Below are 14,098 nucleotides of genomic sequence, written 5' to 3' on the forward strand. Positions count from 1 at the left end.
AATTCACCAACCTGACTTTTTATTGAGGAGAAGACTTTGAATGATCAGATAGATATTAGAACCATGAAAATGTTAAATGAAACTAAGAATGGATGAATGGATGAAAACAAAAATAAAGTTTTCTCTGAAATTTTCAGAGAACCATTAATTGTGATCAAAGAACAATTGACGCACATGAACAAACTATTAAAGCAACGTAAAATTTTGGAATAGAAATGCGTTGCTGCTATTACTTAAACGAGCAAAAGTGCTAGCACATTAAGTCGCCATAATTTAGCGGATAATGCATGTGTTTAAAAATCAAAAATTCGAAAGATCAAATCACCAATAGTTCAAATTTTGAATGAAATTCGAAAATTACTGAAGGTTTGACTAGTTGATCACAAAAAGAGGGATAGACCTCCCAGTACCAGGCCAAGGACTTTGAAAGATTACATTAATTACATTTACATTAAAATCGACTCAGGTTAAATTGGTATATAGGGCAGATTAGTATAGGGTAGAATGGTATAGGGTTTTTTGGAATAGGGTAGACTGTCCTGCCACCGAGAAGTCTGGTAGTTCGAGAAATGCCGAAGCAGTAACAAATCCTGTTGCTCGTTAACCGAGTACTAGGTTTCGTATCACTTACGCGGGTTTGAGACAAATGCCGTGCAATATAGTTTGTCATTTAAGCGTAAGCGGCAAATTAAATCAATCCAAAATCAAATGAGGCAACCAATTTGCTCCAATTAATAGATCACAAGACAAAAAAAGGTCATTTTGTACTGCTTTGTTTGTACTGTTATTTCTTAACCCATCTTTCCACACGCTATGTGAAGTAAACAATACTGCTCGTATATCAGGGCAAAGCCCTGAATGTTCCGACTGACCCTTATTTCATAACGAATAGGTTTTGGGGGAAAATGAAAACCTATCAATTTTGGACAAAATCAAAATGGGAAATTTGGAGTCGTACGAAATTTATATGACCAATTAGCTAAACTCAATTCAAATTTGAACACTTTTGTTTTGCTAGATAATTCGCCACGCATAATTAATTCGCGTTACGCTCTCAGCATTATGAATGAAGTCTTCAAAGCGCGCATAATTTAGTCGAGAAACAGGCCAATGTGGCAAATTTCAAACCCCTAGAACATTACAAAAAATGATTGGAGGTAGAATATCTTTTTATATTCGAACTCAGGAAGTCGAGATATTCAATGGGGTATGAAAAATTTTGCTAAAGAGTATTATTTCGATCGGCGAAAATTGATTGAATAAAAAACCACGCCGAGCATAAATATTCCGTTTTCTTCAAAATTCGGAACAAAAATGATATAATTTGCTGAATGGTTATCGGGAACAACCCGGACTTCAATTTGACACAAGCAGTCTTGTGGTTCGTGCTCAGGAAGGATTGAGTCAATAAATCTTGGAAAACTCATTTAAACCATTCAGCTACATCGGATCTACTTAACAATCTACTCCCCCCCCCCCCTATTGTATCTACTAACGAATATCGACTCCGGTAAAAAAAAAACAGTAAATTCGCACAAGAGTGTTGTATATAAATTCGAATTTTGCTGCATTCTGATTGGTCGAAAACTCGCTGCAAGTAATCTACTTAACAATCCCCCCTTCTTGAAGGGGGTGGAGAGATTGTTAAGTAGATTCGCTTATCTAATTTCTAACTGAAATTAATTAATCACTATTAATTTCAAATGAGTAATCACGATATGCCCAGTAAATAAAACTTTAACTACTGTGAATTATCAAATTTGTTGCGTTTTTTAAAAAATATATAAAACCTTGATACTTCTTGACAAAGAATCCTAAATCTGCATATCGCAAAATGAAGATTCAATTGTTCCGACTGTCATTTAGCATCGATGAAGAGTTTGATCAGGATATTTTAAGAAAATCTGCGGAAAAAATGAATATTCTTAATTCTTAATTTTATCCTTTCACACGCTATGTGAAGTATAAATTTTGCTTAATCTATAATTTTGCTTAATAATTTATTATGCCTCTTAAATTTCAAAAGCAAATAAATTGCTCGTCATTTATTTCAGATATGCTAAAATTAAGGTTTTTCGAGTTTTTTTGCATTTTTGTTACTTTTTTTTCTTGCACGATATGTAAAGTATACAATGTGATGCATTTTGTCTCTGATAACGTGACTACGAGAGCAAAATGGTTGCTTTGATTTATTTTTTAACGAGTTAGTCTGCATTTTATTTTTTAAAAGGACTATATAAACTGCAGCTTCATTATCCCAATTTCAGTTTTTTGGTCAAAGCATTCAACAGTTCAATACTTTATATATTCAGCACGAATAGTTGGGAATAAATGTTTTTTTTATATTGAGCGTTGGTCATGGAAACATTTAAGTGGTGAAAAAATATATGCCAAAAACGGTCAGTTGAAAAATCGAAGTCTGGAGAAAATAACCACCTGAGCCCAATTATTCAGTCATTTTCTTCGAAAAAGTTAAGAAACCAAATGAAGAAAAGTAAAACAATAACGAATGGTAAAGATAATAATTGAAACAAAAGAACCTGTTTTGACCAAAAACAGGTCAAAAAAAGCCATTTTGGGGCACTTTTTCGAAAATTAAGACCAAAAAATTGAGCTCGCCATCAAAATAAGAATATACTGGCGCCAATGGCGCTTTTAGAAAAATTTTAGAGTTGGTCGGGCTAATATAGATGTCATCAAATAATATCAGAGGGAATACCCTTTGGTTGGCGAGAAGGTCAAACCCTTGAAAAGAAGCATCCAGATCCCCCCCTCCCCCCTGTTGAATGCTTTGACCAAAAAACTGAAATTACTATACTGGCGCCAAATACGCCCCTGGTTGCAGCACTGGTACCACTTTAAAATTCTTCACGCAAAAAACGGCCTTGAGATAAGAAAAAAAAATTAGCTTCGCTGAACATAAACAGCTAAGTCGGGTATGTTGGGGAATTAAATTGGATAGCCTTTGACAGATCCTCTGCGAATCGCAGAAACCACAAGTATGTTCTAGTTCTTTAGCATTCTTAAATTTCAGTTTTTTTTTCGATATCTTGTAATTTGATCTGTAGGCCAACGCAGATGTGCTTAGCATTGTATATTTGTCTGCTTATTTTCATGAGTTTAAAAAATAACGCGTAGCAGCTCAAACTATGCAGTCATTCATCAGAAAATAAAATCTGTGTATAAAATGCTCAACTATCAGAAGTCTATGTTGTTTGCGTGTAATAGTGGAAATTTAGACGTTATTTTGGACTGTATCAAGGTAAGAAAATGACAATATTTTTTGTCAAACGCTACAAGCAGCCTCTTTGATATTGACGACCTGCTCACTCTATTCTTATTCGTACATCTAGATCCTTGAGCACAATTCAGTTGGGGCACTCTTTTTTTGTGTCAAAAGTTTGTGAACATTTATAAATGAATGTTTTGGGGTTCGAATAATCTTTGCCAGGTTCTAAGTGGATTCATTCCTTTTGTTAATCATTGTCGTACATAAAATTCTCTTCAACCTGAGCTGGTGGCGAATTTTGTCTAGAAATATCAAATAATGTTATATGTCTCAAAAAAAGCTATAAAATAGTCTGAACGGCGCCTCGAAGTAGCGTCTTGCCTCATTCTGTATCGAAGCCCAATTTTAATTTTTGAAGCGCAACTTCACCTTAAAAGATTGTATTTCAAGCAGACCATCACAGAAGCTTCCGACCTTGTTCTCATTCTCATTTTAGCCTCAACTAAAATTCTCTTTTAGGCTGGTGCCAACGTAGATACCAAAAATGACCTTGGCGGAAGAACGGCTCTTCACGAAGCCTGTATTGGAGGTCATGCTCATGTGGTCAAGTACTTGACCTCAGTCGTGAGTTCTTGTGACGTAACTGATGGTCAAGGTCAAACGGCAGCTCATTTGGCTGCCTTCCACGGGGAGTCACAGTGTCTAGAGGAACTGGCTCGAGCACGTTAGTTTTTCCGGCTGACTGCTGCTAGCATATTTGAAGCGCAAACTTTCAGAAAAGAATTTATGTACTGGCTGTTCGATATAAATTTAACGTTTTCATAACAATTCAAATAAACTAAAAAGGAATCTCGTACAGTCAAAAAAAAGCAAAAAACGTTCAAAATACGATTTTTGCTACAAAAACTTCTGATAATCAAATTTCAATTTGGATAATCTCGACCACTGTGTTATACAGGGGCCCTCTTGCACCAGACAGATAACCAGGGCAAAACTCCGGCCCACCTGGCGGCTTCCAGGAATCATCTTAGTGCTCTGCAGACCCTCAACAATTTCAACTGTGATCTGGACAACGCAGACGAGAGTGGAAAGACGCCAGCACACTACGCCGCACAGGCCGGAGGTGAATTTCAAACTTAACTTTGATGCGACCTTATGGGTTAAATCATTTTTATTTCTTTTAGTTTTTCGAGCTGAGAGATGTCTGGAAATGAAAAAATATTTTGCTAACAGCAAATCCTCAACATTGGGCTATAAAACAAATGAGTGGGTTGTGACGACCCTTCATTGGCATTATTCAGATAGTTTCTATCTATCTTTTTCTTGAAACTCTTCGAAATAAACGCTTTACAATCATTCTGGTTAGTGGCAGAAAAACCAAAACATGAAAAATTTAATCTGTAATGTGCGTGTTTTGGATGACTTTTCCAAATTGACATCTTTTGAGCTACTGCTTTTTTTTAATTTGGAAAACTAAGAGGCCCCTTTTTCATTAACATTTAAGCACCTCAGCAGCGAAAAAAAATTGTTCGGTTTTTTTTCTGTTGAACGATACAATATGTCATCAATACTCGCCTAAAACGAACAAGATTGCTCGTATCGGGGCGAAACCCTGAACGTTGTGACTGCCTTTTAATGTCTATAGAGTAGTGTTTGCTTTTAACAAAAATGATGAACTTAAAAAAAAACCATAACAAATTTTTTTTTGAAAACCTGTAAAATTCAAAGTGACAATTTCAGCACAAGGTAAAGTGTTTTTTGGATCAAAATGGATGCCTCAAATTCGGAACAATTTTGATACAGATTAAAACTACGATTACGCGTTAATAGTACAAAACATATCGCGCAAGTTGGCAATCTTTAAAACCTCATAACATACAAAAAAACATCACATATCACAGGTTAAATACAAATAAAAAGTGAGCTCACAACAACAAAACATTTCGGATGATGTAGGGAAATGCTTTCAAGATCAAGAGTTGCTTGGGGTAAAAATTTACTTGGGGTAAAAACTGCTGCCAAAAATATATGATTGTAAATAAAATCGTTGCAAAGCATTAGAATTCCGCAGTGAAGGATTATAATCGATTTTTGTGGTCGAAAATGTTGGAGTTATAACTGACTATTATTACACTTTGGGACCACGCAATTGATTATAACCCAGTATAATCCATTAATTTTACAGAAAAAAATATCAGTTATAACCCATTTGAAATCCATTAAAATTGAATATAATGGATTATAATCTTCAAAAATAAATGCAAAATTTTTTGCAAACTGTGCAGTTTCTTCTGCAATACTCACCGCCTGCTTGATTTCTAAACCAACCCGTATTTAGTTTTTTTTCAAAACCATATTTTGCACCCCAACCTACGCCACCCCACCTACCATCTGCCTAAACCCCCCCCCCCCCCCCCCACATCATATCCCCCACAACCTACACCTACCCATCTACTCCACCCCCTGGGGGTTTTCACTTATTTCCGGTTATTTTCCAGAAGATTTAACATTTTATAAGGTAATCCTAAATAAAAGGTAAGTTGCGAGGTGGTAGGTGAACAAATGGTAAGAATGTGGTAAGAATGGTGATATTTAGTCCGAAGTTTTTAGGGGGAGGGGTAGACAAGTCGAAAAAAGACAAATAGAAAACAAAACAATTTTTTGCTGTTGCAAAACGTAAAACTCAAGTCGGGAATCATATCATGATCAACTTTCCCCCTTTTGGTTTTTTTTATTTTGACTGTGAAATTTTTACATGTTGGACTAATGATTCCTAGAAATTGGTATGAGGATTTTTGCTAAATCAATTTTTTCAAATACAATGTCACTGACTAGGTTAACTTATTTTTTTATCAGAGATCAAGTTGTAGAACTTAAAAATCTTTTTTAACTTGAATTTATACACTACTAATAATCAATCTTTTATATGATTTGTCCGAAAACAAACGACTTTCATTTTGATTGTATTTTTCGATGATTCGTGGAATTGAATAGACAATTGAAGATGTTTTGTACCGTTTTCTCTAGATTTAAACCTGAAAATTTATTTTGCAATCATATGCAGTAAACATTTTTGTGAATTAATTTTAAACTTTTGGGTTTTCCTTGATAACTATGTCGTTACGAAGCAAAAAATTGCCGGCAGCCTAGCAAATTTAGGCCAATTGGGGTTTTGATAATTTTTTTTAAAGAGCTCGGAGAACAAAATTTGACCCAACCAGAAAGTTCAAACATTTCAAAAACTTTTAAAAACCACTTCCTCTAAAAAATCCAACATCATTAATAATATTACCTGTTTGTTGAAGCTTTTTACTTATCCGCCCAGCCGTGAGAACAAAAATAAACCTTAAAAGCTGTGAGAAAAAGTAAAATTAATTTGAAAACAAATTGGTTCTCGAAACACTTTGTTTTTCTTTTCATTTAGCCGACAGCTATATTTTTCAAAGTAGCGTTCAGCTTTTCATACTTTTTATGGAGTTTAAGTTGATGGCAGGTAGCTTTTTGCTTTCTACGATAATTTGCTTTTTTGATTTCACCAACAACTACATTGTTTCTTGAAATAATAAAAACAACAAAGGTTTGGACTAATCTCAACTATCAAAAAGATGGTAAATTATAATAAACGGTTTTCTTATAAATAAAACCCTCAACCAATTAAATTATAAAAATTTAATCAAATAAACAGATTAGAAAACATCTATGCGTCCATTCATTCTGTGATGAGAACAAGTAATCATGTCTACAAGGAGTCCTTTCCGTCCTTCATCGCAACTGCCGCTCTCTTACACAGCAACATCCCATTGTGAATCATATCGGTCAGGTCGGAACAGCCGCCTGAAAAACACAACTCAAAGTGTAGTTTTAGTTGTTTTCTAAAATTTTCTAAAAGATTTCAGAAAACTGTTTCCGAGGAGACATCAAACTGCTCATATATTGCTATCGTGGTTGTTTTTACAAAACTTTCTCTTTTTTCAAACAATTCACGATAATTTTTATAGAACGTACTGTAAAAAACATATATTTTTGTGTGCATTTTTGAGAGTGAAATGTTCATTGCATGGTTTCAATAAACATAACCGTTTTGATAAGAATTTCTTGAGTCAACAATTGGATTGTGACCTAGTGATGGTTGTAACTTAGTATCGAACAAATCGACTGCTGGACTCAAACTAGGCTTGTCATTTGCTATCATGTTCTTGTAGTGCACCTATGGATATCGCATAAACTCCAAAAAAAATCACCCTTACGAAAATTTTGTTGGACAATTAAAAAGCGGCTTGATTTCTTTAACCATAAAATATTGTCATAGCTCTCCTGTTTTTTGGAAACTTACCTATCAGAGCTGAGAATGGGAGGCAAAACACGTAGAACCCGGCTAGAAAGAAAGCTAGAGGCCATAAGAAGAACCAGAGAAGCAACAGCCATATCAGAGACCAAACTACATTGCCCATCTTTAGTTTCTGTTCTCAATCGAGTTTTCGCAGTCGTTTAAATAAGTTGCCACTTGAATTCAAGTAGGTTGGAATTAAGCGCTCAGACTTGTACCAGGTTTCAAACTGAGACAGTCCTATTTATCTAGAATCACTAAAGAAAAAGTTGTGAGAAAATCGATAACGTTTAAATGATTTCCAAATAAACCTATCGTCAAACTGCATAAAGCCATCAGAGAACTTTAAAGTTTTCTGGCAAATATTTGAATTGAAGTTCAGAATCAAATCGGAACATCGGTTTTTAATGACCAAATTACACACAAACATGTGAGCAGACAAGTGTAGATTAGAGCAATATCAATCATCTAGCTTATCATTGATGTGTAAACTCTGTGACTTGTGAAGTTTCTCAGACAACCACTTGAAGTAGGAGAAACAATCCTGAGCTATGATGATTTTGTAGCTACTCATCTGCAGATCTTCAAATGATCTTTTTTTCATTTTCAGGGTTGCAAAAGACCCCCTTGATGGAATCTTGATGAAGTATTTTATGAAAATCTAATGAAAAAGCTTTGATACTCTAAAAATTTGTGTTGACTCACCAAAAGTTTGAGTTCATTGACCGTCAAACGCTGCATTTTTTTCTAGATAAATTATTCAATGATATCGAAGTTTGTTGAAAAATCAACCCAAGTATTTTTCCATGAACAAAATTCTACGGACAAACCTCAGTTGGGATAATAAATACTATTAGACTGCTCGTATCAGGGCACGCCTAATTTTGATAACTTAATTTACGCTTAATTTTTATGCTTAAGTTTTTACGCTTAATTTTGATATCTTCTCGAATTTATGATGTTTTTCTAAGATGCCATCTTTGATTTTCCTATTTTAGGTTACAAATTTTAGTTTGGATTGTTAAAGCTATCAGCTATTTAGAACAGGTGTTAATTAGAGCAAAATATGATGCTTTATGAGCTGGCACTCAAAGAAGTTTTTTTTTCTTAAAATTTTGAACATTGATCTCATGTTTTAAAAAATAAAACAAATAACAAATTCTTCAATTTTTATCTTACATTTCATTATAACAAACAAAATTTTTGAAAGTTTTTGATGTAATTTTTTGTCCGTTGCATAGTTTTCTTCAATATAATAAAAATTGACTTTTGTTGTTGGAACAATTGATTTTGTTAGACTTAATTTTGTGAAGAAATCGGGAACCTTTTTTGGATTAATACGCTTGAAAGCAGTTGATTTATTGTTCTGACCATTTGAAAAATGGGTAAAAAAAATTGTATTCGGTTGTGTTTTAGTTTTTTTTTTCTTTTTTTTTGGTTTTCTACGCAAAATTAGCTACCAAACATGTTCATCGGAGAGTGTTGAGTGATATCTTATATTAAAGCACTTTTAGTCATGATTCGAACGACATTGAAAAACTTTGAAAAAACTGTGTGTCTAGAAAAACCGTTTTGAAAGTAGTTTCGGTTTTTTGTCTTAATTCGAGCGAATAACGCAAGCAAGCAGGCTTACAGTAGCTGATTTTAATGGCTTAAAAGCATGCAATAGCTTAATCTAAGCCGTAAAAATTAGTTTTACTCGAGTTAAGTTTAGTTTCTTTTGCACATTTTTGGGATAAAAAAGTTCACCAAAAATTCAAAAAGTTGCAAAAAAATGAAAAATTGTGAATTTTCTTTATTTTTTTGTTATGCTAGTCCTTTTTCTTCAAAAGTTGTTTACCAATTTGCATTTTTTATGACTGTCGAAAGTGCCAGGGCTCCACTAGTTTTTAGTTCAGATCCTTTTCATCACACCACACCGAAAAAAGGACACTAATTTGAAAAAAAATTTGTTGTATTTTCTTAGACTATGTAAGAAACATTCTGTGCTAATTGCACAGTAACCGGCTATCCTTGTTCTGTTTGCTTTTAGCATTTGCAATTATTAAAAGATATCAAACTCAAAAAAGACTTTTTCGCCTTTGTTTGAATGGTTCGCTCTATTTCGCCTATTTCCTAGGAGCTGTAGAGTGTTTTACAGATAGTTGTTTGAAGTTGTTTGGAGGGCAAAAACTGGTCAGCGGGTGTAATCTCTCGGTCGTTTCAGCCTTCGAGTGTCTGAATTTCCTGATCAAGCAGGACGTGAACATCCGAGAGAGTGATTTGCTCGGTCAGCAGCCGGTGCATCTGGCGGCAGCACACAATAGAATCAAGTGTCTCCGGGGTCTCATTACAAAAGCAAGGTGTGAATGGGACTGTGAGGACAGACGGGGAAGAACTACTGCACATTTGGTTAGTTGAAGGCCACGGGAGGCAATTTGTCGTTATTACCCTCAGTTTGTCTTCTCGCGCAGAAGCCCAGAAATATGTGCGGACAAAATACGAACTTATGTTTAAAGTCAATGCGCTGTGTTATTAATCATGATAAATTTGTTTGAAATTAGATAGGAGTTTCAAATTTGGTTTTAATGAGGCTCTAAACTAGTTAAAATAGAAAAATTAAAACGACTAGATGGAGAGTTTTTTATCGATAGATTATGCAAGTAACATCAATAGGGCCTTCTGCAGTGTTTAGTTGTTTTGAAAACTTTAGTTATTTTGTTTCAGGCTGCAGTGCATGGATCCATAGATTGTCTTCATTGGTTGCTTGAATACTACGGCGACCCCAATGTAGTCGACCGTAAGAAAAAACTTTTGAAATTGATTAAAATAATCAAAATTATCGCAATATACTAGGAAGAATTTCAGTTTTTGGGTTTTAGCAGAAAAATTGTAATTGCACCAGGCCCAGAAACTTAATTTTGCACCAGGTGCAGAGAGTCATTGTTATTTTTATCTTCAAATCTCGTTAATACATCAATCATATCATGAGTCAAGGAATCGTCAGAAATTGACACTACCAATCTTTTCTCAAATAGCCTTACAGTTAATTTTTGATTAAAATTATGAATGCATTAAGCATTTAGTATAATGACTATGAAATAAGGGCTCTTTTTCCTTTTCCCCCCACCTGCAAATTTTTATATTTGAAGTTAGTGTCCACTTTGTCCGATTGTCATGAAAATTGACATGCAGACTAATTAGGCCATGACAAACATATTTGATCTTCATAATTAACCTTGTAAAACCACTCGTTAGACCATAAATTTTATGTTTGAGTGAGGTGGGGGGGGGGGGGGGGTGGGGGGGAGGAAAAAGAGCCGAAATGAGAATAACTATACAAATATGTTGCAGGAGAGGGTAACACAGTGACTCACTTGGCAGCTGCATTCGGGAAGGGAGACTGCTTCAATTGTTGTCTGCAACATGGAGGCAACCTGGAACTGAAGAATGCGAGAGACGAGACTCCGTTTGATTGTGCGAAACGCAAGGGTCACCCAGTGTCCATTCAGAAAGCACTCACAAACACGGTTACAGCCAGAAAATTTTGATTTAATTTAAAGTACAGGGCATTAATTGGTAATTCTATGAAGGCTTGTTAACCAAACTTTCAACTTGAAAAATGCCTTGTTTGATTGTTTTTTTCCAAAACTCAATCAGTTTCAAGAGTTCCAAATTTGTTCCAAAAGCTTGCCCCATAAAAAGTTTGAAAAAAAATTGAAAAATTTGCCACATAATTGGTAATTTTTAGTCTCCTAGATGATTTTTATGCCCAGGATCGTACAATTCTCATTTTAAGTAATACTTGATTACACTTTGAGCCAAAGAGGAAACAAGTTAAGTTATTTCTAGGTCAAATGTCAGTTTTGCGTGGAGAAACACCAGCAGTTTATGTGGGAAGTCAACCACCCACAGCCAGAAGCCTCCAGAAATATCCAGAAAGTGTCCAAGGTAGCCTACAAGCCAGTGATGCCTAAGCAGCAGTTCATTGAACACGAGAACATTACCAGGTAAATAGCGCGTGTTTTTTTTTCAATGGAAAATCTACTGCAAAATTGAACCCACTGAAAATCCGCGAATATACTGCAAGTTTAAAGCCGCCGAAAGCTGAATAGCAACGCTCGAAGTTCTCGGCGATTAAAATATTTAAATTAAAAAGCCTCATGTATTCCAACTGCATGTGATGTCTTGCATTAAGCGAGAGTCATCTATAGTTGTCCAACCCGTACAGCATCAGAATTTTGCCGGTTTTATTTTCGTTAGTCAAGGTATCTCTTACTTTGCTTTTGCTTCAGGCAACCGACAAGCGAAGTGGAGCTGAACAAAATAAAAGCGGAGAAGAAAAAACTCGACTTCCTACCAAAGAAAGACATTGTAGCGCAGTTCTATGGGAAATTTTAATTATTCCATGAAAGTTAACTCTTCAAAGTTCATGGATTTATTTAGAATTTGAAAATGAATTTAAATTTTCTAACACTAAATGCAGAAACTGGACATGATGATAAGCTTTCCTGTTTCTCATGAAGGGCTTTTTATACAAATATTTTGAAGCCATGACGATTTTAGACTGAACGCTGAAATAATTTTATATTCAGTTCATTTCGGCCAAAAAAAAACAGATTTTTCGTGGTAATTTCTGAAAAATTTGCTGCAGATCATTCTCTTGTTGAATACTTGATTGCTTCACAACATAACGAATTACTCTTAAAAATAATTTGACTGATCGTATCCGTGATTAAAATCAGAACAGTTCCAAAATACCAGACATCAATTAAAAAATCTAATTAGGTTTTTTCAATTTGAAAAAAAAACAGTGCTGAGGGAGCAAGCTAATAAACAGTTGCGTGCCAAAAAGGAATTTAGCTCTCTCCATTTAGTTCAAGACAGACTAAATGCGGAAATAACTTTTATTCTGTAACTTCTGTTCATTTCTGCCCAAATAACGTTTTTTTTTAGAATTTGATTGCTTCACAAACTAAATAACTTTAAATGAATTTTATTGTACAAACTATGCTTTGGCTCGCCAATATCAATAGTTTTCTGAACGAACTAAGTTAAAAATCTAAGTTTACAAATTTAGCCACCCGTACCGAGCGGGTTTTTTATACGAGATCTGAAATTCTTTATTTCTTACTTAACTTGATTCTCATTATTTCTTATATTGGTTCTTCGTTGTTTCAGATCTGAATAAGAATTTGCGAATTTCAGATCTGAAATAACCATGAAAATCAAAACTTCAGATCTGAAAGTAGATCTGAAAAACCTTTTGTTAAATTACAATTTATACATTTGGAGCAAACAATTGAATTTTCATTTTTTGTTGTTTCTGCAATATGCAACTATGCTTAGATTAATTAGCGGTAAGACACTCCGAATAATTACCCAAACAGTTTTTTTTATTTTCAATGTTTTGTTCGACAATTTTGAAAAGTTTTCAAATATTAATAGAAGACCTATCAAACTTTTGATTTCCTGCGGTACTTATGCGTTTTGGATGTTTATATCATGCTTTAGGAAATTTATTTTAGCAGCCTCCAAATGGAGACTACTGAGCACCTGCTAGCCGCTAATAGGAGCTATACAACACATGAGAACAGCTAATATTGTGTCAAAATCCTTGATTTCCCAGTTCCGAAGTATACCAATCGTAGAGTACCCAAGTGTTATTTGATCATTTCACAACCTTTTTCAGATTTTAAATTTAGATCTGAAACAGATTATTTCAGATCTGAATTGGGAACAGGCAGTTCCTGTGCAAGTGGTCGCGAGTATTTTAGAAAACAAAAAAATACAACGTTCTGAATGTTTTTTGTGGGTTTAGCTTGACATGAGAGGTACAAAAAACCAGCATAGAAATATTATAAAGGGCTTTAACTAGCTGAATTTATACTTGAACAGTTTGAGCAAAAGCAAAAAATTACTTTTTTGAATTTTTTGTATGAGAGGGCGCTAAATTTTTGGTACAACAGCAGTTTCTGCCAGAATCGCCCTAGATATAATCTAGAGACACCTCCGGTAGAAATTCAAACTAATTTTGATTGAAGATTATTAAGCAAAGTCTATTGAAAGTTTCACCACCTTAAAAAATTTTTACCCTTTGAAAATGGCTGCTGCGTACAAAGTTTTGCCAAACATGTTTTTTCTTGTGAGTTGACTAGAACCGCGCTTCGCATCGTTAAAAATTGGGCACACCTTGCGCGCACCAATGGTCCGAAGCATCTCATTTGACATTAGTATGTTTTCAAGAGATCAATTGCAACCGTTCCCAGAATTGCAACCGTTCAAAGTCATTAGCTGATCTCCATCTAATAATAGACCTTTTGATGCATTCAATAAGTTAGGAATTTTGTTGTTTGTTTCATTAATACAATGGTTTTTAAAGAACATTTTTTTTGCGAGGGAAGACACCAACATACCAGCTGTTCAATCAATGATTGAGAACTGGTGATTTTTTTTCAGTTTTCTTGGTTGAAATTAGTTGCCGGATTATAGAGTGCTCTGAAGTACCGACATTTCAACAGAAAGGCAGTGTTTCATACATTTCAACGCCCCTTTTTAATAGC

The 14,098-nt window shown here is 34.6% G+C and overlaps 1 protein-coding gene across 2 annotated transcripts in view; it reads left to right on the plus strand.

Moving 5' to 3' along the window:
• The window catches only part of LOC134842707 (ankyrin repeat, PH and SEC7 domain containing protein secG-like), a 91,455-nt gene extending 79,439 nt beyond the window's left edge, over nt 1-12,016 (plus strand). Inside the window, exons 1-8 of one of the 2 annotated variants that reach the window (XM_063859164.1) lie at nt 3,115-3,262; nt 3,749-3,953; nt 4,188-4,352; nt 9,763-9,947; nt 10,263-10,335; nt 10,890-11,065; nt 11,388-11,545; nt 11,831-12,016. In XM_063859164.1, the coding sequence (XP_063715234.1) occupies nt 3,188-3,262; nt 3,749-3,953; nt 4,188-4,352; nt 9,763-9,947; nt 10,263-10,335; nt 10,890-11,065; nt 11,388-11,545; nt 11,831-11,936 (1,143 nt within the window). In that variant the 5' untranslated portion in view covers nt 3,115-3,187 and the 3' untranslated portion in view covers nt 11,937-12,016. Of the gene's footprint in view, nt 1-3,114; nt 3,263-3,748; nt 3,954-4,187; nt 4,353-9,762; nt 9,948-10,262; nt 10,336-10,889; nt 11,066-11,387; nt 11,546-11,830 lie in introns of those variants that run through there. The other variant, XM_063859163.1, reaches the window with a different exon arrangement.
• Nucleotides 12,017-14,098: the final 2,082 nt, after the last annotated feature.

This window comes from Symsagittifera roscoffensis, chromosome 3, assembly GCF_963678635.1.
Source record: "Symsagittifera roscoffensis chromosome 3, txSymRosc1.1, whole genome shotgun sequence".
Lineage (NCBI taxonomy): Eukaryota > Metazoa > Xenacoelomorpha > Acoela > Convolutidae > Symsagittifera > Symsagittifera roscoffensis.